The sequence below is a fragment of the Naegleria fowleri genome (genome assembly GCF_008403515.1).
Source record: "Naegleria fowleri strain ATCC 30894 chromosome Unknown tig16, whole genome shotgun sequence".
In the NCBI taxonomy this organism is placed as follows: Eukaryota; Heterolobosea; class Eutetramitea; order Acrasida; family Naegleriidae; genus Naegleria; species Naegleria fowleri.
In genome coordinates, this window is record NW_025407948.1 from 313,425 (window position 1) to 338,581 (window position 25,157).

General features: G+C 37.0%; 10 protein-coding genes across 10 annotated transcripts; 2 read left to right on the plus strand and 8 right to left on the minus strand.

Annotated features, from left to right (window-relative positions):
* Window positions 1–256: 256 nt before the first annotated feature.
* On the plus strand, window positions 257–1,416 carry FDP41_012777 (uncharacterized protein; the record flags this gene model as incomplete). Its single annotated transcript, XM_044703333.1, has 3 exons — window positions 257–450; window positions 493–672; window positions 723–1,416. 3 exons carry the CDS (start codon window positions 257–259, stop codon window positions 1,414–1,416), a joined length of 1,068 nt encoding a protein of 355 aa, XP_044565702.1.
* Window positions 1,417–2,165: 749 nt separating this feature from the next.
* FDP41_012778 (uncharacterized protein) lies at window positions 2,166–4,801 on the minus strand (the record flags this gene model as incomplete). Its single annotated transcript, XM_044703334.1, has 6 exons — window positions 2,166–2,743; window positions 3,096–3,854; window positions 3,925–4,064; window positions 4,125–4,326; window positions 4,385–4,549; window positions 4,651–4,801. The coding sequence occupies 6 exons, from the start codon at window positions 4,799–4,801 to the stop codon at window positions 2,166–2,168; spliced, it is 1,995 nt and encodes a 664-aa protein (XP_044565703.1).
* Window positions 4,802–5,790: 989 nt separating this feature from the next.
* Window positions 5,791–9,030, minus strand: FDP41_012779 (uncharacterized protein; the record flags this gene model as incomplete). Its single annotated transcript, XM_044703335.1, has 1 exon — window positions 5,791–9,030. One exon carries the CDS (start codon window positions 9,028–9,030, stop codon window positions 5,791–5,793), a length of 3,240 nt encoding a protein of 1,079 aa, XP_044565704.1.
* Window positions 9,031–9,759: 729 nt separating this feature from the next.
* Window positions 9,760–10,611, minus strand: FDP41_012780 (uncharacterized protein; the record flags this gene model as incomplete). The annotated part of the gene is made up of 1 exon (XM_044703337.1): window positions 9,760–10,611. The coding sequence occupies one exon, from the start codon at window positions 10,609–10,611 to the stop codon at window positions 9,760–9,762; it is 852 nt and encodes a 283-aa protein (XP_044565705.1).
* A 693-nt stretch (window positions 10,612–11,304) lies between these two features.
* Window positions 11,305–12,012, minus strand: FDP41_012781 (uncharacterized protein; the record flags this gene model as incomplete). Its single annotated transcript, XM_044703338.1, has 1 exon — window positions 11,305–12,012. The coding sequence occupies one exon, from the start codon at window positions 12,010–12,012 to the stop codon at window positions 11,305–11,307; it is 708 nt and encodes a 235-aa protein (XP_044565706.1).
* A 140-nt stretch (window positions 12,013–12,152) lies between these two features.
* Window positions 12,153–14,441, minus strand: FDP41_012782 (uncharacterized protein; the record flags this gene model as incomplete). The annotated part of the gene is made up of 1 exon (XM_044703339.1): window positions 12,153–14,441. One exon carries the CDS (start codon window positions 14,439–14,441, stop codon window positions 12,153–12,155), a length of 2,289 nt encoding a protein of 762 aa, XP_044565707.1.
* Window positions 14,442–15,211: 770 nt separating this feature from the next.
* Window positions 15,212–17,710, plus strand: FDP41_012783 (uncharacterized protein; the record flags this gene model as incomplete). Its single annotated transcript, XM_044703340.1, has 2 exons — window positions 15,212–17,445; window positions 17,509–17,710. 2 exons carry the CDS (start codon window positions 15,212–15,214, stop codon window positions 17,708–17,710), a joined length of 2,436 nt encoding a protein of 811 aa, XP_044565708.1.
* A 150-nt stretch (window positions 17,711–17,860) lies between these two features.
* FDP41_012784 (uncharacterized protein) lies at window positions 17,861–20,543 on the minus strand (the record flags this gene model as incomplete). Its single annotated transcript, XM_044703341.1, has 5 exons — window positions 17,861–18,231; window positions 18,289–19,240; window positions 19,386–19,454; window positions 19,549–19,737; window positions 19,827–20,543. The coding sequence occupies 5 exons, from the start codon at window positions 20,541–20,543 to the stop codon at window positions 17,861–17,863; spliced, it is 2,298 nt and encodes a 765-aa protein (XP_044565709.1).
* Window positions 20,544–20,586: 43 nt separating this feature from the next.
* FDP41_012785 (uncharacterized protein) lies at window positions 20,587–21,494 on the minus strand (the record flags this gene model as incomplete). The annotated part of the gene is made up of 3 exons (XM_044703342.1): window positions 20,587–21,094; window positions 21,247–21,252; window positions 21,388–21,494. 3 exons carry the CDS (start codon window positions 21,492–21,494, stop codon window positions 20,587–20,589), a joined length of 621 nt encoding a protein of 206 aa, XP_044565710.1.
* A 340-nt stretch (window positions 21,495–21,834) lies between these two features.
* Window positions 21,835–24,987, minus strand: FDP41_012786 (uncharacterized protein; the record flags this gene model as incomplete). Its single annotated transcript, XM_044703343.1, has 1 exon — window positions 21,835–24,987. The coding sequence occupies one exon, from the start codon at window positions 24,985–24,987 to the stop codon at window positions 21,835–21,837; it is 3,153 nt and encodes a 1,050-aa protein (XP_044565711.1).
* Window positions 24,988–25,157: the final 170 nt, after the last annotated feature.

Sequence of the window (25,157 nt, forward strand, 5' to 3'; positions counted from 1 at the left end):
AAGTGAGAAAGGAAGGCTATTTATCGGAAAAACAGAAAGTAAAAAAGATAGTGGATTATTTGTCCAAGTTTGAGCTGTAGAAGAAACTAGTACACTAACATTCAATATCCTGACGCCAATCCACCAAAAATTTTTTGAATATTCTTGATTTAATCCAAACGGAAAATATCCCTTCTCCGACAAACGAGACGAAGAATTGAAGGAGAAGCTTTTAGGCTTGTTTTCATTATACTCAAGCAGCCATTTTAAAGAGTACATGAAAGAGTTGCCTGATGTCCAACCGTTGTTACAACCATTCAATTTCTCTGAAAAGCAACTCACTGATTTAATGAGCTCTATTTCAACTCTACTAACTACAATCTCACTTCCAAAGAAAGAGCTGATTATTAGCGGTGTTTTCAATGCAATGATTATCAATCTTTTTTCTGTACTATCTGTCTTGTTTGATGGGTATGTATGATTTGAACTGGCTCACCTTACAGTGATCATTAGCAACAAGGAGCTTATGATATCATTTAACGAACATGCAGAATTTACGGTTAAGCCAGATTTTTATGGACAAGCACAAGACATATTCTTTTTACGAGAAGATAAGACAGATGAGGAGTCAGATTGGGAGAAATCTGCAACGGATTCATTTAAAACGATACTTATGATGCGTAGTGTTTTAAGGTAAGCCCCATCAAATCCACAAAGATCTAAAGTACAAGTGACGACTTTAGCGAAAATATTCAGAAAATGAAAACTATCAAAAATCTAAAAGATTGTAGCAAAGTGATGGGATTTGTTACGAACAGATTGAAATGCCATTTATTTGTTTTGGAAGCACAATATCCAGAACTTGATCAAGCTACCACTTCAAACAACGTCACTCCTCATTACTTTCTGAGTATGGTGGATTTATCAACAAACATTTATGGAGTGGTTGTATTCCTTGTGAATCTTCTTCGGTTTTACCAAAATCATGTAGTCAAACATGACCCCCTGACAGAAGATACTTTCAAGGTAAATCATTCAGCAAAACACAAACCTCTCAAAATGAAAAAGATATCTGTGGAGGATTTGAAAAAATCAAAATCGCAGAAAATATGTAATCAAAAGATTACTGATGTCATTGAAAAGACAGAAGATAGAGAGATTTATCAAATATTACATTGTTGTGTCGCAAAGAAGGTCGAAAAAGAAGAAGATTACATTTATAACCTCCTGTACTCGCAGGTTGAACATTGTATTCACTTACCTCGCCTTTTCACTAGAAAAGATAAGCAGGGTTTCATTCAAATAGAGCAACTTATGTCTATATCGACCATCGAATGGAATGAAACAACATTGATGACGCTAGTGAAACATATTTCTTGTGCTCTCAAGTTTTTACATCGCCTCAACATTCTTCATAAGAGATGTAAAACCAAGTAATATTATGTTAAGAAAGAATTTTGGAACATTTGTTTTGATTGATTTTGGGCTGTCTGTACAATATGAGAAGGAAACTATTGGGGAAACACATGCACTGCGAAATGTTTTAACTCGTCTATATATCAATGAAGATGTGGGTAAAGGAGAGTTCAGAGCACCAGAATTGAGGCAAGAAAAATGTTATGATGAGAAGGTTGATATATTTTCTCTTGGCCAGACAGTGGTTTATCTTACTTCACCATCTGCTGCTTCGAATTTTTTTTGCTGATTCTGCAGAAATTCTCAGAGAGGCTAATTTACAAGAGCCATTTAAAGAGCTTGTTAAACGAATGATAAGTTTAGACCCTAAAGAAAGGCCTTCTGCTGAAATGTTGAAGCAGTGGTGTCGAATTTTCTTGTAAACCAAACAAACTTGTCAAACAGTAAGACATCCAAGATCAAATCTAGAGAATAATGTGTTTGAAAAACATTAAATGGTATCCATCGCACCAGAAGTTGAATCCGCATGGGAAAGTTTAAAGTCTGAAAACATCAAGCGGTCCGCTTTCATACCAGAAAAGACTGACATTGTCAAAGATGCTGAAGGTAATGGAGATTGGAGTGAATTCTTGAGCAACTTTGGTCGTCGATGTTCAAGCTTCTGATGTTGACCTTTTGATTTAATGTGAAATTTGCGTGACTAATTGATGTGTGAAGAAACATCTTTTACTTAGAAATAGGATAATTTGTTCGAAATTATTTATTCTAGTTTAGAGGAGGAAAACAGAAACGAAACCAACAATGCAAGTTGCTAATAATAATACAAGCCATTGTTGACCAATCCTAGTGGATGCCATACTAACTACTGCTCTATTATTTGTTTCACATTTGGATCCAGAATATCCACTCGAACATGAACAGGTATCAATGGCAGAGCAATTACCACGAGAGCTACAAACAGTCAGATCCAAAGCACTAACACCAAAACATGTTGGAGTTTGACAATTTGAACCAACCCACTTTCCTTTGCAAACACAAGTGTCAGGTGATGAACAGTTACCATTTCCACTGCAAACTTTTGCATCAGTTGCGTTTCTTCCATAACAGACCGGAATTTCACATTGTGAACCAGTGTAAGTTGAAGTACAGTTACACATATTAACACCACTGCATGAACCATGGCCATTACAATTACTGACATTTTCACAGGAATAAGTTGAACAAGCGGAATCTCCTTTCCAACCAGATTGGCAAACACAAACATTAGCTCCAGTGCATGATCCATGACCATTGCAGTTGTTAAGACCGTCACAGGAATAAGTTGAGCAAGCAGAGTCTCCTTTCCAACCTGAATTACAAGTGCAAGTATTGGAAAAAGTACACGAGCCATGACCATTACAGTTGTTTAGGGAGTCACAAGAGAATACAGAACAATCAGCAGAACCTCTCCAACCAGATTGACAGGAACATGTTAGCACCTGAACAAGAACCATGACCATTACAATTATTCACATTTTCACAGGAATAAGTTGAACAAGCGGAATCTCCTTTCCAACCCGATTGGCAAGTACAAACATTAGCTCCAGTACATGACCCATGACCATTACAGTTATTCAGAACCTCACAGGAATACGTTGTGCAATTAGAATCTCCTTTCCAACCAGAATCGCAGCTACAAGTATTGTTATTCACACACGTACCATGACCACTACAATTATTAATGGCGTCACAATTGAAAACAGAGCAATCATTGGTACTCCATCCACTTGCACAACTACAAGTATTATTGGACCCACAAATACCATTTCCATTACAGTTATTTAAGCCATCACAGGATGCAACAGAACAATCAGCACTTCCTTGCCATCCACCAATACATGTACAAGTATTATTGGCCACACAATCACCGTGTGAACTGCAATTATTCATTGCTTCACAAGAATGGACAGAACAATCAGATGCTCCTCCTTCCCATCCATCAAAGCAAACACAGTTATCAACATCGACGCATGAACCATGTCCACCACACACTGTAGATGATGTATTGGCAACACCAAAACAGGTAGCATCACAACCATCATTGGCTGCATTCAAGGTATAACCTGATGGACAAACACAAGTGAATGTTGCTGTGTCCAATATCAATCCAGAGCCAGGATAACAAACAGGAGTCAATTTCTTAATCTTGTTATTACCAGCATCAGCAATGAGAACTGATCGATCATCCAAAACCCAAACACCAAAAGGTAAATTTAAACAATCTGCTTTAAGTGCTGGACCTCCTTCGCCTGCGTCTCCACTTCTTCCACTTCCTGCAATGGTAGTGATAATTCCAGTTGTGCCATTCACAAATCTGATCACATTACTTTTAGTTTCGGCAATGTAGATGTCACCAGAATCTGTGACATGCATGTATGAAGGGCCTGTAATCTTTGCACTGGTTGCAGGTCCATTATCTCCTAATAGTTATCAGTCAACCAAGCAATAGAAAGTTGGTAAATAAACGAGTTGACCATTTTCCTTACTTACCAGAATATCCAGCAGTTCCGGTACCTGCAACAGTAGTAATAATTCCAGAAGCAGCTGAAACCTTTCTAATAACATTGTTACTAAAATCAGCAATGTAAAGATCATCAGTTGATTTTTGAAAAGCAATACCTCTCATATTACTAATGACGTGAAACAAATGAAATATTCATCAGGTGTGAGTTGTGAAAATGACAACTTACCAAACAGAGGCTGATGTAGCAGCTCCTCCATCACCAGTGTATGAACATGCACCATTACCAACCACTGTAGAAATGATACCATTTGTTGAGACTTTTCTAACATAAGGAGATGTATTTTCACTCACATAGAGTTCACCCAAACTGTTGACTGCAACTCCAAATGGGGAACTTAGCTTTGCGCTTGTAGCTTGACCTCCGTCACCTTATTTCACATACACATTTCAATAGAAATTTAGTAAAACAATAACAAAGAGACATACCTATGTGTGAACAACCAGAGCTTCCAGCAACCGTAGAGATGACATTATTGGAAACCTTTTTTACAATGCAATTTCCATATTCTGTCCAATAGAAATCACCATTTGCTGCAATGGTAAACGAATCAGGGAAACGCAGTTTTGCAGATAATTGAGAACCGCCATCTCCTATTCATTATTAAAAGAAAATAATATTACAATATTACAATTATAAAACGTAATATAATTTACAATTATTCGTAAACAATTTCTTGTGCACAAGAACGTACCTGAATAACCAGCTGTTCCTGGAGTACCTGCGACAACTTGGAGCTTCCCGTTCGAATCGATTTTAGTGATAGCATGAGTGTTTCTATCAGCAATGTATAAATTGCCTTGTGAATCAGGAACCACCAAGTATGGCGAGCTATTGGAGTGCATGTGTGTGAATTCATCGAATTATCAATGAATTCGTGAATTCAAACACTCTTTCTGAAAAAGGTACGTACCTTAATTTAGATGTAGTTGCTGGAGAGTCATAGGGTCCAAAGCCAGCAACTCCAGTTCCAGCAATAGTGGTAATGATAGTACAGCCATCACTACACCAAGTAACAACAAGGTTGTTAAAAAGCCAACAAAAAACTCTCTCGAAACCATCCTTCTTTTTTTCTTTTCTTTTTTTTTTTGACGAGTGGAGATGTGAAATGCGAATGGCAGATTTTTACAGGAATAGAAATTGTAATCGTTGGACAAATGATTTATTTATGTTCCATTTCATTTGATCAATTATTGAAAAAGTGCAACAATGGTGTATTTTGCGTTTTGGTTTGATTGGCGGCAGATGGTACAGCTTTTGTTCTTCGTCGGTACTCAGTGGTTTGGATGTTCTTATTTATTTATCAAAGTTTGCTTTTTTGAGGGAACATTGTCACAGCTTGGTGTGTTCATTCGAGTTGGCCAATTCATTAGTGTTTTCAGTGGGGACACTTTTTAATCACAATACAACGAGTAGTTGTTATTATTGCATCTAGATTCGTTTTTTTCTAATCTATTGTGGATTCACTTTTAAAACAACTTGTTGATGTTATTCGGTATGTCCGAAATTTACAGCAAGAGTTTTAGTGTGGAATGTTTTGCTAATTCACAATGATGATTGATGAAAAGGCTGCACCACATGATGTTGTGGTCTCAGATGCTTGATGGTGGAGAATATACGATAGATCACACCCGATGTGATTTGTTCTTCTTTTCGAAAATTTTGTTGTCATGAACAGCTTTCAAAACGATTATGGAGAAGTTCGGCGTGAATATTGTTCAAATATTAGCGCTTGTTGAGTGGCTCCTTGCCAGTACCTTTTGGCATCTTTTTCTGTTTTAAGGTAATTTTACCATCGTAGAGATGAGGAGCAATTTCGAGAAGCCATTCAGGTTCAATCGCAATGACTTGCCTCATGAATTCTTGTGTGGTGAGAACCTAGCTCAAAAAAGACGACCCATTTGGGCAACTCCTTTTGATCCTTTGGAGCAAGTTTTGGATCCCCAACAACTGTGACAAGCTTATCCTTATCATTTCCAACAAAGAGGCATGATGAGGGATGAATGTAAACTGTTTGTTTTTTGTGCATGGTTCGATAGCTTCCTGTGTGACCTTCAAGTGTCGCAACATTATAAAAGAATCCAGATGTAATTGCCTTTCGAATTGCTTCAGAGTCTTGAGGATTGGATAGCATTTCCATTTCTACTCGTTCCATGAGTTGGACAAGTTGTTCTCGAATTTTTTTGGCTCTCAACATGGATCGTTCCTGAATGAAATGTTGTTGACACCACGAGACACTGTATCCTGTCTCGGCCCATTCGTTATACACATTGAGTAGTGTCAAGTGATCACCATGTGGATGTTCAAATGATTTTTTAGCATTATCGGCCTGTAACTCACGATCTTTGGGTCTATAAAAGATTGCATTATTCACAGAGAGCATGGCACATATCGTCACAATTTCCTCAGAGCATGCATATTTTTCAGAGGCAATCAACATTCGAGAGAGTTGAGGGTCGAGTGGAAATTCAGCCATTCTTCGACCCATGGAAGTCAAATCTCCGTCATCATTCAATGCTCCTAATGCATAAAGCTGTTCGAGAGCGGCTATGAGTGTTTCATGAGGAGGAGGATCCATAAAATCAAAATGAACCAAATCGTTAATTCCCAAACTCTTGAGCGAAAGAACAACATTTCCTAAGTTGGTTCGTTGAATTTCTGGTACAGGACTCTCCTCCAATTCATTATGAAAAGAGTATGAGGTGTAGAGACGGAAACATTTACCGGGAGCAACTCTTCCAGCTCTACCAGCTCTCTGAATAGCTGCCGCTTTTGATATTGGAGTCACCACCAAGGATGACATTCCAGTCCGAGGGTTGTAACTATTTTGTTTGCAATAGCCAGAGTCAATGACATAGACAATGCCATCGATGGTGAGTGAGGTCTCTGCAATGTTGGTAGCTAGTACACATTTTCTGGCTCCAGGAGGTGTTGGCTCGAAAATCTTGGCTTGTTGGTCTGAGGGAAGAGTGGAGTAAATTGGTACCACAATTAATTCCTTAGCCTTAGAGGAAATCATTTTGATACGTTCTTTGAGTGCCTCCTCACATTTTTCAATTTCATCTTGACCTGTTAAAAACACCAAAATATCCCCGTCAGGTTGAGAGAGGTGAATTTGTAAAACAGTGACCACAGCTGCATCGAGATAGTTATTCTCTGGTGCTTTGGTGTAGTAAATGTCGACAGGAAACTTTCTTCCAGGAACATTGAATATTGGTGCACCATCAAAATACCTCGAGAATTTTTCTGCCTCCACAGTGGCACTAGAAATGATTAAACGAATGTCACTTCTGTATCGAGCAATATCCTTTACAAGCCCAAACAAGATGTCTGTATGCAGAGATCGTTCGTGAGCTTCATCAATCATCAAGACACTATAACTTGCCAAGTCGGGCTCTTTCAAAAACTCCCTCAGAAGCATACCATCAGTCATGTACTTGATAATGGTATTTTCAGAGGTACAATCTTCGAAACGAATGGTGTAACCAACCTTTTCACCAAGCTTTGTGTTCATTTCATCGGCGACACGAGCTGCCACAGACATGGCAGCAACTCTACGTGGTTGTGTACATCCAATCTTTTTGCCGTTCTGTGTGTAGCCAGCCTCATGTAGATATTGAGTCAGCTGTGTGGTTTTTCCTGAACCAGTCTCACCAACAATGATAATGACCTGGTGTTCATGGACTGCTTGAATGAGCTTGTCTCTCATGGAATATATGGGAAGAGTTTTTCGAAATTCTTGCATGGATGTGACCTTATCGACTGCTGTCTTATTCAGTTGCTTGCTATCAGTGAGACCTAGTTCCTTCTTGAGCTCTTCTGGCATTTCTCGTTTTCCTTCGAGAATTTCCTGTATGAATTCAATTTCATCCTCAACGACAAGGTCTACTTTTTGTTCTTGCTCTGCTTGTTTCACTCGATCTGCTGCTCCAAACTTCATTGTAGATTGCTCAATGAGATCATTCTCAAGCTTTCGTTGTTCTGAAATACGATGTCCCTGATGATCATGATACGAGTAGTCCTCTCGCTTCTTGATGAGTTCTAATCGTTCCTTATTACGTGACACGCCTGTTTCTGGATCATAATAATTTTCAGGCAATTGATAATAATCCATCTTTCGAGTATTATTCTTTGATTTGGAATATTGCAAGACTCGTCTTTTAGTCTCTCGAGCAAGTCTTTCAGCTTCATCCAATTCATAATCCTTTTTCCCAATTTCTTCCTCAATCAATTGATTCTCTAGCTCCCTTAATAATTTACGTTCTCTTTCAGTGAGATAGTGATGTCGTGATTTCTTTCTCAAATCTTCTAACACCCTCTTTCGATCTCCTAATGCTTTGGATCGTTGCTCGACAAGCTCCTCTCGTGTGAGTCGTCTCTTTTGAGAAGAGGTTTTCTCGTCTGCTGATGTTGTTGAAGGTTGCTCTTCATTTTGTGGTGTTATTTCTTCTTGTTGTTGCTGCTCGGAAGCAAGGTTTTCCGTAATACCCTCCGACTGATTTTCCAAATTTTCGTCTTCATATTTTGATTTTTTAGGTGGAGTTTCCAAGAAATTAAGATTTGCATTTCCTTCCTCTTGTTCTGCATTCTCTGAAGTGTTTTTCGTTCGCAAATGAACATTCTTTGCCTTTTTTCGTTTTTTGCTGCTCTTTTTCGTGCTGCTGCCAGAATATTCTTCCTCATCGGAAAGAACAAGAAGGTTGGAAACATTTTCTTCATCGAGAAAGGATGACGATGATGAATATTTTGAAACTGACTTGCTGCTCTTACTCGTCGCAGATGAGGAGATGTTTGTTTCTCCCTGTGCATGAGCTTCCGGCAATTTTAATATTAATTGTCTTGCAAATCGATCAAGAATTTCATGAGTGTTGCTCATTCCTGAAGAGTCCTCCCCGAGTAATTCCTTTTCCAATTCATTGACCAGCCGACTCGGGTTGGATCGGTACTTTTTGGCCAAATTAATCACATAGGCACTAACCGCACCACTACTGTACTTGATGATTTCGTATAATTCATCACTTACCCATTGTTCGAGGGAGGATGACAATGTGGTGCGTGTTGTTGTTGTTGACATTTTTTGTTGTTGGTTTTTATATAATTCTGCTAAAGCACACAAATTGAAGATGAATCAAAAGTGAAGGTGGAGTATCATTTATTTGAAAATCCCTTGCTTTGATCATCGAAAACAAAAAGAACAATTTAGTGATGACCTTGTTGTTCTGTGAGGATGTTTTTGAAAAATGTAACATTGGGTTTTTCATCATAATAATAACAAATAAAAAAGAATTCAAATGATTCATCCGTGTTCATCATCATTGTTCCAGAAATTACAAATTTCAAAATGTAATTTTGATTATTAGATGAATATTAAAGTTTGTTGTTGTTGTATCATCATCAGAATTATTTAAAATATTCAACCATCACCAGCAATTAATTCATGCCGCGACATCACATGTACGTACGTGCAGATTTTTCAACCGCAGCAGCCTTTACTGGCTGAGCGGCTGGCTTTCTGAACAACAATGGTAAGAAAGTAAATCCAGCAGCAATAGCAATCATTCTCCATGAGAACATGCGAGGGTTATATGGACCGTGATGACCGTGTGCTTCAGCAGACATTTTTTTCTTCTTTTTACATTTTCTTTCAGCCCAACCGTGTTAAGCTTTTTTCGAATCGTGTTTGTTATTGCAATATATTTGAAAGACAAATATGTAAGCAAGCACTGATTTGCTGAATCAGCTCTTTGTATGAATATTTATTATTAATAAATTCCATTAAAACTGAGAGTTTCTGTTGAATTGTTTATTGAGCTTTGTTAACATTTACATTCACCTTCAAATAGATTCCTCTTCTTCCACCTCTTCTGTAGGATCTCACATAGGTGCCACCAGCAGATGGAGAGCCAGAACGCTTTTGTGAAACAACTCTTCTCTTTTGTTGTGAATATGTTGTTTGTTGTTGTTGTGGTTCATAAGCAGAAGCACCTCCTTGTTGTTGTTGTTGTTGAATTTCATTGGCTGGTTGTGGTTGAGATGTTGCTTGTGGTTGTTGCTCTCCACCTTGTGGTTGAGTTTGCTCGATACTAGGTTGTTGTTGTGGTGGTTGCTCTGCTTGTGGTGATTGTTCACCTCCAAAAGGTTGTTCGGCTTGTGGTTGTTGCTCTGGTTGTTGTTCTGGTTGTGGTTGTTCTCCACCAGCCTCTTGAGGCATTTCCTTCTTGTCCTTCAAACCATTCTTCTTTCCAGCAGCCAAGCCTTGCTTTCCCTTTGGCTTTCCGACCGCTCCTCTCTTTCCTCCTCTCTTATTGCCAACAGCAGCTCTTCTCTTTCCTCCTCGTTGTTGTTGTTGTACTTGGCGTTTTGGAGAGGGTCTTCCTACAACACCTCCTCTTCTTCTTTGGTTCGTAGAGGCTCTCTTGACACCTCCACTTCTTCGGCCAGATGAAGGTCTTGATCCTCCAGTTGGTCTGCTTCGAGGAGCGGAGGATGAACGACGAGCGGCAGAACTGCTTCTTCTGGCACCCGAGGATGATGAAGATCTTCGTGAGCCTCCACCACCACGACTTCCACCACGACCAGCCTCTACGGAAACGGAGAGAATAAAACTAGCAATCACAAGAGATGCCAGCAACAAGAGAATGGTTGGGTATTTCATACTGTTGTTGTTACTCGTTATGAGTGTTCAAATTTGTTTCTTTTTTTTGAAATGATGATGTTTTTGACAAATTTGATGGTTGACGATTGACCTGGTTAAACAACAAAGAAAAGGAGCACCTGCGCATTTCAACAAATAAAGGAGCTCATTGGATTCGTGACTCGAGTTCACAAAAACCAATTCATTCTATATTGAGAGAGGGTGTTGATGAATGTGGCACATTTAATGACAAAGGTTATTAGTGCATGGTCAAACCGAAAACAACTCCTCTTTTGTTCTGCAAGTTACACATTTATGGAAAACAATGAGACTAGATTTTGAAGAAAAGGAATTGAGTGTGTTGCAATCTCTCTTTGATTATTTGATTTATGTTCAAGAGTTGAAATGTGAATGTTTCGAAGACGTAAACAAAAGAATCGTTTGGTTAATTTTAAGGAACAAATGGATTTGTGTTCTCGCCAAACACCTTAATAAAGGGAACTCTGCTGAATAAAGTCAATTGACAAAATATGCAGAAAATCCCACCACTTGAATTTCTATTGTTCAGTTTTCTTCAATCGCAATTAACAAACACAATTAAATATTTATTTGAACAGGTCATGTTTAAAGAAGGGAGAAGAAAATTGATTCGGTGTTGAGATTGTGAAGAAACGTTCTCATCTGTGAATAACGAAGAAATGATCATCACTTCAGTTAATGAATGACATTAATACCTCGTTCTCGTTCCAATCTCAACGAGACTTGCAACTTTTCAAAATGACTTCTTCCACTTTCACCAAATAATTCCACACCATCTTCAATTCCTAATACTCCAAAATTGGCTCTCCAAATTTTTGCCTTATTTTTCGGACTTGGTGTCCATTGAGGGTGAATGGCCATGTTGACATCTTTGAATAACGAAATTCCTCTAAAGTGACCATCCATTAATAATTTCAACTTTTCCTTCACGAGCGGACAATTTGGCTTTTGAAGTGCTTGAATGAATTTGGCAAATTCAATTCTTCCTCGGTATTGTGCCAAAGCAATTCCTGCTGCTTCGTAAATGTCTTCAGTTTCATAAAAAAGCAAACCTAACTTGCTGGCACTTCCTTGTTGCAACTCCAAATAGTATTGTGAAATCAATGCTTCTCTCACAGACTTGACTGTTGACAGTATCCATGTTTTGATCTTTTCCTTACATTCCAAAGTGGAGAAGGGTGAAACATAATCTTGCTTCTCAATAGCCTCTCTTCTCTCAGAATTCTTTCCATGTCGAATTGTTTGAATCAATAAACATAATGTTCCTTCAGGACTTAATTGCAACGAATTTAAATCCTTCAATAGAGAACATGCATCACTCAAGGATGACACTTCATACAAGCGTTTCTTTAAACACAAAGTATAACGAGCTCGTTTTCTCATGGCCTGGTTCAATAGTTGAAGCCATTCTTCGGCAAGTGGAGAAAAACTTTGACTTTCTGTCAAAATATTGAATTCCCCATTTTCGTACAAGAGTTCGAGGTCGGAGTGAGTTCTTGAGCTGGGATTTCGTTCTTCGGTGTTTACGCTATCAGAGACAGATAATTCTTATATTCGTTTACATGACCATGTACGACCTTTTCAACATTGACGTTCAGTAATTGCAACAATTGATGATCTGAAATAGAATCTATCGCTGGAATTCCAAATCTTCTTAAAGTTTCTTCAGCAATATTTTTAAAGAACAATTCGTGGTCAATGCTATTCATGTCGAAATATCCCTTTTGGATGGCACAATAGAGCTGTGAAAGAAGAACCACATTACTTGGAATGACATCGAGTGTTCGTGTCAATGGGTTTGCATTATAATTCTTGACAAGTGACACAACTTCATCACACATCTTAACGACTGATTCTTCGCCATCCTCCGAGTATTCTTCATAAATTTTCAAACAAGTATCCAAAACAAGCTTAAATTTGAACTTGTAAAATTCAGATTGACGTTCCTCCTTTTGAGCTTGCAATAATTTTGTCAATACCAAAAATGGAACTGTTTTGATTTGTTCGAAAGAATATCCCATGACATCCAAAGTTGCCACAAACCCCATGATTGACTTCATCTTTTCCTTGGCAACCTTCCAATGTATCTCATTGATATACAATGGCAACACGCCTGTTATTGCTTCTCTTGCAGTTCCAGAAACAATACTTGCTGTCACTTGTCCATCTTGATTTTGCTTCTTTAATTCCACATCCTTAATTCCACCATGGACTTGAGCATGATTTTCCGAATTTCCTAATGAATACAACACTGAATCTAAATAGGATTCTGCAGACATTAAGGAAGTTCCAATTGACAAAATTTGAACTCGAGAAGGATCCATGACACATGCTTGTGTACGTGCCACATTTAAGGTCAAACAAAGACAATCTTGTTGTTCTAATAAATCAATCCAATTTGAACAAGTGATGAAACAATTTCCAAATTGATCTGCTTCTGATTCAAATTCTTGTCGAAGCTGTGTGAAGTTGAGAGAGTTGACATATTCGTTAACAATTTGTTCGGATTTTTCAAAAAGTGAAACATTGGCTTGAGCTCTCTGATCCAATTTCTTTTGAAAACCACGTTTTGTAATGGAACGATAAGCGAGAGAATTTAAAGTAGCAATTTTGTCATTTGACAGATTTCCAATCATGGCATCTGCCAACACTTGATTGAAATTACTGAGAGAATTGTGAGTGGATTCACGAATGGTGAAGAGCTTCTTTCTTAGAATTCTCTCCTTAATGCTTTGAATTTCTTTGGTGATTTCAATTAATCGTTCTTCGAGACGTTGACCTTCTTGATGAATGACTGACAGCTGACTCTTGTCAAAATTCTTGGCAGATATTTCCACAGCATAATCCAAAAGTCTTTTTTCAATATACTTGATCTGTAAGGTGATGTGTTCACTTTGTGAAAGATCAGAATGTGAGGAAGGAACTTGAGTTTCAATTCTTTCTGCGAGTCCAGAAATTTCTAAATAAAATTTCAACATTGATTGAGAATGGAATAACAAACCATTCTTTAAGAAACATGTAATCTTGATTCCATCTTCAGTCTCTTCCAAGGATACCTTATCACTATGAAAAATAGTTTCTTCTGAACTGTCATTTTCCACTCGAACCACCTTAATGACACCTGACAGGGAGTGAGTTCTTACCAAACCAATCAAATTCTCCACACACGTGGCAATACTCGATGAAGATTCTGCATACTGAAAAGTGCCCTGAGAAGAACCTAACTGTGTAATACTTGTCAACAATTGCACATCATGCTCTCTCGTGAATCCAATGGTGTGAAATTCAAATGATTTGGACACTTCATTCAAACGATCTGTCAATTGTCGAATGTCTACTTGTCTCTTCTCTTCACTTTCTCCATCTTGTCCATCTGTGAAAAAAACAATCGCCACTTCTTCACCAAGTGGTTGAGAAGACGTTGTTGTCAAAGAAGAAGAGGTTCTTAAATTTGTCATGGCTTGAAAGGCACTTGAAAAACTTGTTCCACCACAAGCTTGAATTCTTTCCACACATTCCATTTGTTTTGAAATTGATTGTCCAGATAAGTCTAAAACAGTGGCATGACTGTTGAAAGTGATGAGAATAATTTGTTCATTAAATCCCTGAACTTGTTGGAGAAGAGATTGAATGGCTTGTTTTGCTTGTGAAATGCCAGAGCCTGACATGGATCCGGAATTGTCTAAACAAATGATGAGGGACTTGGATTTGTGTTGATCAAAGTGTGGTGTAAGATTGGCAAGTGACAGGACCAAGGATGAACATTGATCGTCCACACGACCCAATTGAACCGAGTACTTGTTGGTGACCATTTTTTTCTTGTTCAAAGGAACCGAATAAGATCTTTCGAATTAGATTTAAAACTTTTTTGTTTCATCATTTTGAAAATTGCAGTCGTGAAATGAACTTGAAGATTCCTCTCAACCAAGATCTGGAGTTCATGTTTAGCAATAGCATTGTTTTGTGTTATGATTGCAATCATTGAGTTGTTCAACGATATAATCCTTGAAATCCTATTCGTCGAATAATATGATTCTCACTTTGAGGACAGACAACCTTAACAAAATGTTTTTGTTAATTGTTGATTGAATTTAATTTAACAGTTTATTGATACACTGTTGTTGGAAAAAATTCAACTCTGAGAATTTCTATTAGGTAAATGGGTGTCATCAATTTCACGTCTGAATTTGAAACGTTTTGGAGATCCTATTGAGATGAGAGTATATACTCTTTTTTCAAATGTTTGAAAGAGAACTCCAAAAAGGTGGTTGGAAAAATTTCCATATTCGTCCATTGTGCGAAAGCAATCGTCTCAAAAAAAATATTCGAATATTCATTCTTGCGTTCTCTCTCTTCGTTGAACGAAACCTCTCGTTGTGTCAACCAATATACCAATATATTATACGACGACGAAGAAGACGACGAGGACATCACTCATAATTTGGTACTAACAAAGAGCTCTCCATTTATACACGATACAATGGGGACGGACAAGGAGAAGGAACTAATGACAAACAAATATCAGGATCATGATGATGATGATGATGAGGGTGTTGTGTCATCCTCGGAACACTTGAACCCGATGCCAACTGAGCTTCATTCTCACTCCCTTTCTGTAAATAATAATAATAAGGATCAACCTAATGATGATTCAACACCACCAATGATGACGACTACGGATTCTTCTAACAAATCGTCTACCTCTGTATTGACCGATGATCAATTATTGAAACTATTATTGAATCATCAAAAGGATTATGGAGCTCTAGGTGCCAATTTATTTCTCGTCATGATCGTGTTCGGAGTTATCTTTTGTTGGGAAAGAGGACTAAAAACATATATCACCATCACACTAGTTGAATTCATATTGCAAGTAATTTTGGGATTTCCGTTAATGAAAAAGGTAACCACATTACGATGTTTCGAAATGATCACTCTTTGTAGACTTCCTATCACGATGCTGGTTCAAGTGTTAATGTTTTATTTTTATGGACCTTTTCTTCCATTTCATATATTCTCAATATTCAGGATTTTATTTACATCGGCATCATGTTTTCATAATAATCGATTGTTTTTTGTAATGACATTTGGAATTGTTGGATCAACGTTGGGAGGAATGTATTTGGCATTTCAAAAGGAACGACATTTACTGACATCTCTTGAGGAAACAAATTTTTATTACAAACTTATTGAAATTTTCACCACACAGTACACGATTGTTGTGGCCTCTTTTTTATTCTGTCAGTTTTTTAAAAAGAAATATGAAGAAAAACACGAAACACAAATTGAAATCAGTAGAGAAAAATCAATCAACTCTGAAAAGACGCAATTCATTGCAAATTTGAGCCATGAAGCAAGAAATTCATTGCAGGGAATTATGGCAACTGTAGAGGTTTTAAAACACAAAGTTCATGGAGGAGTTTGCCACAACAGTTGTGAACACTGTTTCAAAAAGGATAGCTCCATTAGTGAATTGATTGGAGATGTTCAATCGAGCGCATCCATTCTATTGCATGTATTGTCATCATCACTTCAAATGAGCTCTCTTGAAATGGGAATTATCAAATTGAAGAATGAAGAATTCAACACTCTCTCTTTATTTGAATCTATGGCTGGAGTATTTTCGTTAGAAGCTCAACGCAAAAATTTATCCTTAAATTCGTTTTTCAATGCAGCCAAGGTTCCATTATACTTGAAGGGTGATTCAGTTCGATTGAGTCAAATTATGATGAATATCATTTCGAATGCAATTAAGTACACATCACAAGGTCTAGTGCGAGTAAATTGCACCATTGCGACGCCCAAAGAATTAACAGAAAATTTCATGGAAATTAACAAAGAGAAAACATATGTTAAACTCGAGTGCATTGATACTGGGCGTGGAATTTCGAAAGAAGAACTTGAAAAATTATTTCACCCCTATCATTGGATAGATCCAGATGCTGATGTCACTCATTCCTTTGATCACTATTACAAGACCTCCTCTCGACGAGCAAGTGCCACTCACGAAGCAAGTAGTCTCATTAATACCAATAGAAATGGGTTGGGCTTGAAAATTACCAAAATGCTTGTTGAAAAAATGAACGGCAAAATTTCTATTGATAGTGCTGAATCGAAAGGAACAACAGTGACCGTGATATTGCCTCTTGACACGGTGAAGGAAACAGAGAAGAAGATACATGATGAATGGTTGAATGAGGCGCATATTTCCAAAGTGCTCAATGAAGACGCTCCATCGGTCTTATTGAATGTCATCATTATTGATGAAAACCAATGTTTTAGAGATAGTTTAAAATCATACTTGAGTTTATTTAAGAGAGTTCGAAATATTTCAGAATTTGATTCGTGTGAAAATTTTCTCAATCAGACTCATTCGCTGATCCAAGGTGACACGACACTATTATTTTGCCGAGAAAGTGACTATGAGATCATCAGTGAAAGGCTTAAGGAGCATCGAAATAAGGTGAAAATGGTTGCAACCATCGTCAGAGGAACCACAAGAATATTCACCGATAACATGTATCTTTCCAAACCCATTCAATTTGGCAACTTGATAGAAATTTTAGATGAAACGACGTCAGTGGCCGAACAGAACAACATTCTATCAGAGAGAAGAAATTCATTACCTGATTTTTCTCTCAAGTCAGTTTTACTAGCTGATGATAATGCATTGAATCGAAAAATATTGGTGAATATGTTAAAAATTATTGGATTTAAAGATATTGACACGGCCAATGATGGATTGGAATGTTTCAACAAATTCAAATCAAAGGAGTACTCTTTGGTATTATTGGATTGTTTCATGCCTATCATGACGTACGTATTATTGATAATAATCATCATTTCACTTTACAAAACGATTCAATAACATGCTCTTAGTGGAGGTGAAGCTTGTGAGATGATTCGAAATTTTGAAAAGCAGAGAGACAATGATGGAAAAGAAAGAATTCCCATAGTTGCAATTACTGCCAACACGTGGGAAACCAAGGAGCAACTGTTGTCACAAGGTTTTGATGATGCCATGTATAAGCCAATCACCCTCGTTGATTTGAAACATCACATAATGGAGGTCATCAAGTAGAATTTGATGCAGAGTTGAGGGAGAGACATCAAGTTAAGATCATTGAATTTCATCGTGTTTTGATATTAAGGTCATTCAAAAGCATCATTTGAAAGTGTTTAGCAATAGCAATAGATGTGAAGAATGGTCATGAGAGGAACGAGAACAATGTTATTTATTGGCAAGAGCCATGAGGATTTCATCTTTCAATTCTGTAGGAACAGAAGTAATTAGTTCTCGGTTCTTGCTTTGGAAAAGTGTTTTTCTATTCTGGACACCAAATTCAACCAATTTTCTTCTCACTTCTTTAAACCTGTCCTCTTCAATAATGTCTTCTTCAAGGTGTGCCTTTAAACTTTGAGCCACTTGAAAGAAATTCTCAATGGTGATTGTCAATAGTGATTGAACAAATTTTAACAACTCTTCCAATTGAAATTCATGTGACTTCTTCATGAGAGGAATGATCAAGTGAGAAGGAACCTTTTCCATAAATCCATAACAGTATTGAATGATATATTCCATTTCCTCTTCATATTCATATACTTCATGGGTATTCCATCTTCAATTGAACATGATTTCGAAGAATTCAATTTTGGAACTCAGAATTGTTTTGTGACATTTCACAATCTTTCCATTGTTTAGTTTGATTTCAATATCAGTGTTTACACTTTCTTTCAACAAGTCAAACAAAGGTCTTTGTGAAATGTTGGTGTTTGGAGCTTCATTCATGTTCACATCTTTGATTTGTTTGCGTTTGATGATGACTCTTAAATAATCATTGATTCTTTCATCATTCTCAACGAATTGTTCAAATCCTGGTTGATCAGAATTTGTTCCAAGAAAATCCAAACAATATTCTTTCATGGTTTCAAGAATGCTCATCTTCTTGTTTGAGGAATCTTTGAAAGTTTCACTCTCTTTCTTCAACATTGCATTAATTATATCTAAAGTATCCAAAATATTCTCAAATTTCACTTGTTGAATGATTCTTTCAACACATTTTGATTTTAAAGAAATCAAATCACCTTCAGCTCGATTCAACAAGAATAGTACAATCAAACATTTCCCAAAACCGTCACATTTCAACTCTTCACCTCCATAAATCAAATAATCAACGAGAGATTGCAACACACTCAATTCCTTTTCATTCAATAGTTCAATAAATTTCTTATTTTCCAACACTTGATTGTGAAAAGATGGAACCAATTTTGAGAGAAGAGGTTTAAATGCAATGATAGAACTCTCAAATAATTGATCATTGTCGTGAAATTTCTTCAAAAGATGAAATTGATTTTGTTGCCAATACGAATAATTAGAATCGATGATTTGTTGCATTGGAACTCTTGAGTGTGAAAATGGAGAAGATGAAGTTGATGGAAATAAAGAATTGTGTTGTTTCAAAAATTCATTTTGGAGTTGCTCCAAATCTACAACGCCATTGTCTTTAGCATTTTGTTTTGCCGTGTTATCAATTTGAATGTTTGGATGTTGCAACAATAATTTCACAATTTCAATGTGTTTTTTGAGACATGCAACACTAAGTGGAGACCACTAATGAGAAGATTGAAACGTTGTTTTCATCATGATCCCACCATCAAGAACAATTTCATTGGTGTTGAACCATTGCACAAGAATTTTTGTGTTGTTTTATAAATAGCACATTTTATAATATTTAAACAATACTCCACCAACTTACTCCCAACTGTGTTTCATCAAAAGTTTCGAAATCGCTCTTGACATCACAACTTTGTAAAACACATACAATCTTTTCGTTAAATTTTTAAGGATTGTGTTTTTTTCAAAGAGAGAAAGGCATAGGATGATGATTTAAACTTTTTAATACTACTACTACTACTTACTCTGTATTTTTTGTTGACATCAATTCCTTTCACTGTCAATAAAAATTTCATTACATCAATTCTTCCGATAGAACAAGCATAAAATAATAATGTGTATCCATCACCATCATCATCATTGATGAAGGAAGATAAATTGGAGATGTTACGAAGATTCTCAACATCTTCATTCCGAATGAATTCAAACGCTTGCTTCAAAGACATTTATTTAAAATGAACGATCCCGCGAGATTATGATTGAAAAGGAAAGTGACAAAACGTCAAATGTTATTTTTACAAACATTTGTCACTTTTGAACTCAACAACAATCGTTCTCGAACGTCCAATGACCATTGAATTATTATTCCAAAATCAATCAATTTTCTCTTCGCTACCTTAAACGATAGTTCATTCCAATATTCTTCTAATTGTTGTGCAGTTTCAATAAAGTTGCCCATTGAAATGGTCAATGCTAGTTGTAATATTTTCAATAATTCTTCCAATTGAAATTCATGTGATTTCTTCATGAGAGGAATGATCAAGGGATTGGGAACTTGTTCGACAAACCCATAACAATATTCAATGATAAATTCCATTTCATCACCATAAACTTGTTCTTGGGAATTCCAATTTCCAGAAAATAATGCATCAAAATATGGAATTTTGGAGCTCAATATTGTTTTGTGGCATTTCACAATTTTTCCACTTGAGAGTTTCAACTCTACATCCGTTCCCACCTTCTCTTGAAATAATTCAAACAAGGGAGTTGGTGATGACGCGCTGGGAATTTCATCAATCTTCACCTTTTTAACACTTTTTCTTTTCACCACAGAGTCCAACAATTCACAAGTGCACCGACCATTGCTGTCTTTCTTGATCAATGTTTCAAATTCTTCCTTCTCAGAATTCATTCCAATATAATCCAAACAATAGTCTTTGAGTTGATGAAGGATCGAAGCATCCTTTTCGTTTTCAAACAATTTTTCCTCTCTTTGTAGAAATGATTGAATTGTATCCATAAGATCCAACACATTCTCCAAGTAAATGGAGTTCATCACATAGTCAACACACTTCTTTTTTTAGATCAATAAACTCTCCTTCTACCCGATTGAGTAATGCAAGAATGATCAGAGCAGATTCTGTATTTTTCACTTCCACTTCATGAGCTCCATACAATACAAAATCAATCATTGACTGCAATACTGCCATCTCCTTTTCATGATGCAAGGATTCGATAAATTTCTGATTTTGAATCACTTGTTTGTGAAAAGATGGAACCAATTTTGAAAGAAGAGGTTGAAATGCAATGATGCAAGTTCCAAATATTGTTTGGTCATGTTTGTGGCTCAAATCTTTGTTGAGAGAAATGCGGTCGTTTTGTTTCCAATATAAATAGGTCACATTATTGATGGTAACATTCATGCATGCAGAAAATAATAATTGTTGTTGAAGTTCTTCCAAATCTCCAATTCTTTGGCGTTTAGCAAACTGTTTTGATGTTTCATCAATTTCAATCGTTGGTTGTTGCAACAACAACTTCACAGTTTCCATGTGCTTGTAGTGAAGATCCCTTTGTGATGCAAGTACATAAATGATTAAATAAATATAAAATTAATATATAACATAAATACAATAATAATAATTAAATTAAATAATAATTATTAAACAAATAATAATTTCACATCTCTTAAAACATCATCCGTATATACGACCACTACTTACTCCAAACTATAATTTCCGATTCAATGTGATCACATTGTAAACTTCTCTCCCATTCATTCATTCCCTTCTACTTGTGCTCCTTTGTTGACATCAATTCCCTTTTGCGAAACTAAAAATTTCACAACTTCCAAACGTCCACACATACAAGCAACATATAAAAATGTATGACCATTATAATAATCGTTGAGAGAAGAGGATACATAGGGCCAATGTTCCTGAAGACTCTGAACGTTTCCTCGAATGATCATGTTCTCGGCTTAAAGTTCTTTGGCCATTTTTTTTGTTTTTTTTAATTGTTGAATATTATTGTTAAATATTATTAAATTTAACAATATTCCGAAGAGTATTACATGATGAAAGATATCAAACAATTACGAAATGGATCATATTGAGTATATTCATTCAATGGTTTTTTTGTGTAAAAAATTGGACAAACATAAAAGAACATTTAAATGAAATAGAAAAACACAATCATTTGTTATATACATTCAATTGTTGTTGTTGTAATAGAGCAGTCATGGTCATCAAATTTATATACACGCACGCACACACACACACAAATAGATACACATATTCATTCTGAACCTGTTATTTCTTCTTTCCTCGATGAAAGTACTTTGAGGATTTGAGCATTTCTTTGTATTCATTCGAAACCAAGAATCGATGATACATGTCAGGCAATACAGTTGTCATAATTTCCAAAATAATGTCATCAAAGAGGAATTTGCAGTCGTCACTATAGAAATAATTAGGATTTAAAATCATGGTGGAGACTTTTTGTTTCAAAGTATTGGATGTGTTGATATTGTAAATACTGTAATCATCGAAGAGATACTTGTCAGCAATGACACCAGCTAATTTTGAAACTCTATTTCGATTGTCATCAGGTTGTGTCACTTCATCACTAAATTCCTTCAATTCAATAAACAATTTTTTAAACGAAACGACATCTTCCCAAAACATGATATTCTCTGCATTGAATTCTTTTAAGGCAAAAATCTTAAAGTATTGTCTCTTGTGATCGTCATTGAGAATGGCTTGTAATCCAACTTTCACAGTTGAGAGTTCACTTTCTGTATCTTCTTCACTTTCCTCTACATGCATGCAAGGGATGATGAAGGTTTGTTTTTTCATGCGTTGTTTGGCTTGAAGAGCAGCTTGACGTTGTTCTTGTGCTAATTGTTCCTTTGAAACGAGCTCAAAATCAAGAACTCCTTCAACTTTTCTATAAATGGGTACACTTCGAATGAGTGTGAAATTTTGTAATGGATCGACATGTTGTGAGGATCGAATCTGATAATTCTCTTCACTTTGAGAGGGAGTGTGTGAAGGTTGTTGTCGAGGGGAGTGTCGTCGATTCAACAAATTCTCAAGATGATGTGGTGGTTGTTGTTGTTGAGGTTGAGGTTGAGGTAAATCATTGTGAATTCCTACTGCTGACATTGGAGGAATATACAATTGTGGTTCAATTCCTTCAATGAGCAATTCTTCTTGATCATGAACATTCTTATTGGAATCCACAGGAGGAATTAATTTCGTTTTGTCATTTTCTTGAACGACTCCAAAGGCATTCATCTCGTCAACAGTGGCGTCACCGACTGTGATGGTAAATGCATCGAGTTCTGCCAAGACACCTCCTGACACTTGAGAATGTTGTCGTGAATGAACTCCACCACGAGGTGTTGAAGATTTTGAATTATTTCCACTTCCTGTTCGATCTTGAGCTGCAATGACTTTGGAAGATGACATTTGATCGAGGTAGAATTGTAAATCGTGGCGTTGTCTTGGAGAGATTTTTCCTCCACTGGTCGAAGATTGTTTTCTCGATGTGGCCGATGATGATGGTAGTTGTGTGTGGACAGTAGTGTTCATATCTTGAATGCTTAAATAATTATTATTAAAACTTCCAGTCGACTGAGAAAGTGCATTTTGTCCATTCGAAATTTTTCTTCGTGTTAAATCAAACGCATCCAATGGTGGTTGATGCTGTCCAGAACCAGAAGCATGAAGGGCTGTATTTGGATCCAATGAGCCGTTTCGTGAATGTTGTGGTTGCTGTGATTGTTGTTTCAAAAATTGTGATTGATTTTGATGCGATGAGGAAATGGCAGTAAAGGACTCTGACAAATTTCTCGTATGTTGATACGATGAAGAAAGTGTATGACCATGATTCAGGTCCACTTCAATTCCTCCTCCACTATTGGAAGCACTTGAAATCTTTCGAGAATTTTCATGAGATATTTGTTGAACCTGGTGTTGTTGGTTCTGTGACATGGTATGCACTTGCAAATGTTGTGGAGAAATGGCATTGGTTTGTCCTCGAGAATGCATTCGATTGGTTTGATTAGTTTTCATTTCATAAAGTTGATCCATGGTTGGATGATGACCAGAAACTGTTGTGGAAAAACTTGCACGAAAGGTTGATGAAGCATCTCCGCCACCATTCACCGATGACAAGTCTGCACTCGTCATGGCCAACCATGGCAATTTCAACACGACTGTACTCAGAATATCTGGTGCATGGTCATAAATTTCTTGATCCCACACATATTTGATTTCACAATCTCGAATCAATACCATTTTTGGAACCAACAAATTGGATCCTTCCGAGTATTCCACTTGATTCGGATTCTCCACAAAAGTAAATCCTTGTTTGGTGGCACTCAAATAGGGTCGAATGGTTTTCAGTTTCTTTCGAAACGAGAGTTCTTCGAATCGCAACGGAGTGGCCACATCCGGTCCAGCCATTTCCAACAATTTCACGACTCGTTTGTAACGTGGATCTGACACTCGTGGAATGTTTGCAACGATGGGTGACTTGAAATGTGCAAAGAATTCATTGCCTTCTTCCTCACTTTCGGCATGCAAGATGACAGGAATGATGTGAAGTTGTAAGAGACCCTTATACCACTCGGATAATTCTACTGTTCTCCGGTTACAAAAGCCACAACCTCCGTGACGAACGTAGCGACGAATGACCAATAGTAGAGTGTAGTGTTGAGAGAGTAGGGAGAGATTCATCATGTTGGTGGTGGTGTGGTTAATCTTTGAAGTCATTCCATCGGATGAAGCGTCGGCGGCCGGAACGGAAGAAGGAGAAGATTGAATTCCGTTGTTGGTGTTGTTGGTGTTCTGATGATGATTATGAGAAGGAGGAGGAAGTGGAGGAGGAGTGGTTGTTGGCAAATAATGATGAGAATGTGGTTGGTGTTGTTGAGCATGAGGAGAAGAGACCGACATTGAGGATGGCGAAATTGTAATGTGGCAGCTGCCATTTTGACTTCTCGATGTGGTAAGGATTGCTATTTGTGGAACTTGAGGAGAATCAACACCACCACTGTTGCCATGATGACCCTGTGTTTCTTGTTGTTGTTGATGTGCTTGTTGTTGATGAGTTGAAGAATAAATCGAACTGCTCGTTAAGGTGCTGTTATGCCTAGAAGAAGATGTCGAACGAGTAAATCTAGAAAAAGTTTTTGAAAATTCACTCCAATTGTAAATGTAGAGTTGGGAAAGAAGGTCAGCAAGTGGAGACATGATGTTCTCTTGTTGTTGTTGTTGTTGGTAGTGATGATGATGATCGATGTGTTGTTCATGGTCATGATCGTTTGGTTGTGGTTGTGGAGGTTGTTGTTGTTGTTGTGAATGAGAAGAAGGAACTTCGCTGTCAGTAATCACTACCACTTGGACAGGAGCTGTCGAAGTGGACTCGACTGGGTGTTGCTGTTGTTGTTCCGTCATCTTTGATTCTTTCCGAGTTCTTTTGGGGAGTAACGGAGAGAGAGGAATCAATGAGCGTTCGAGTGGTTCTTGTTGGTCTTGTTTTTTGAGTTTTCACACACACACTGTTGTAATTGACTTTTTAAAAGATCAACAATTTTTTGAAATCATTCTGAGCAGTCCAAATTGAA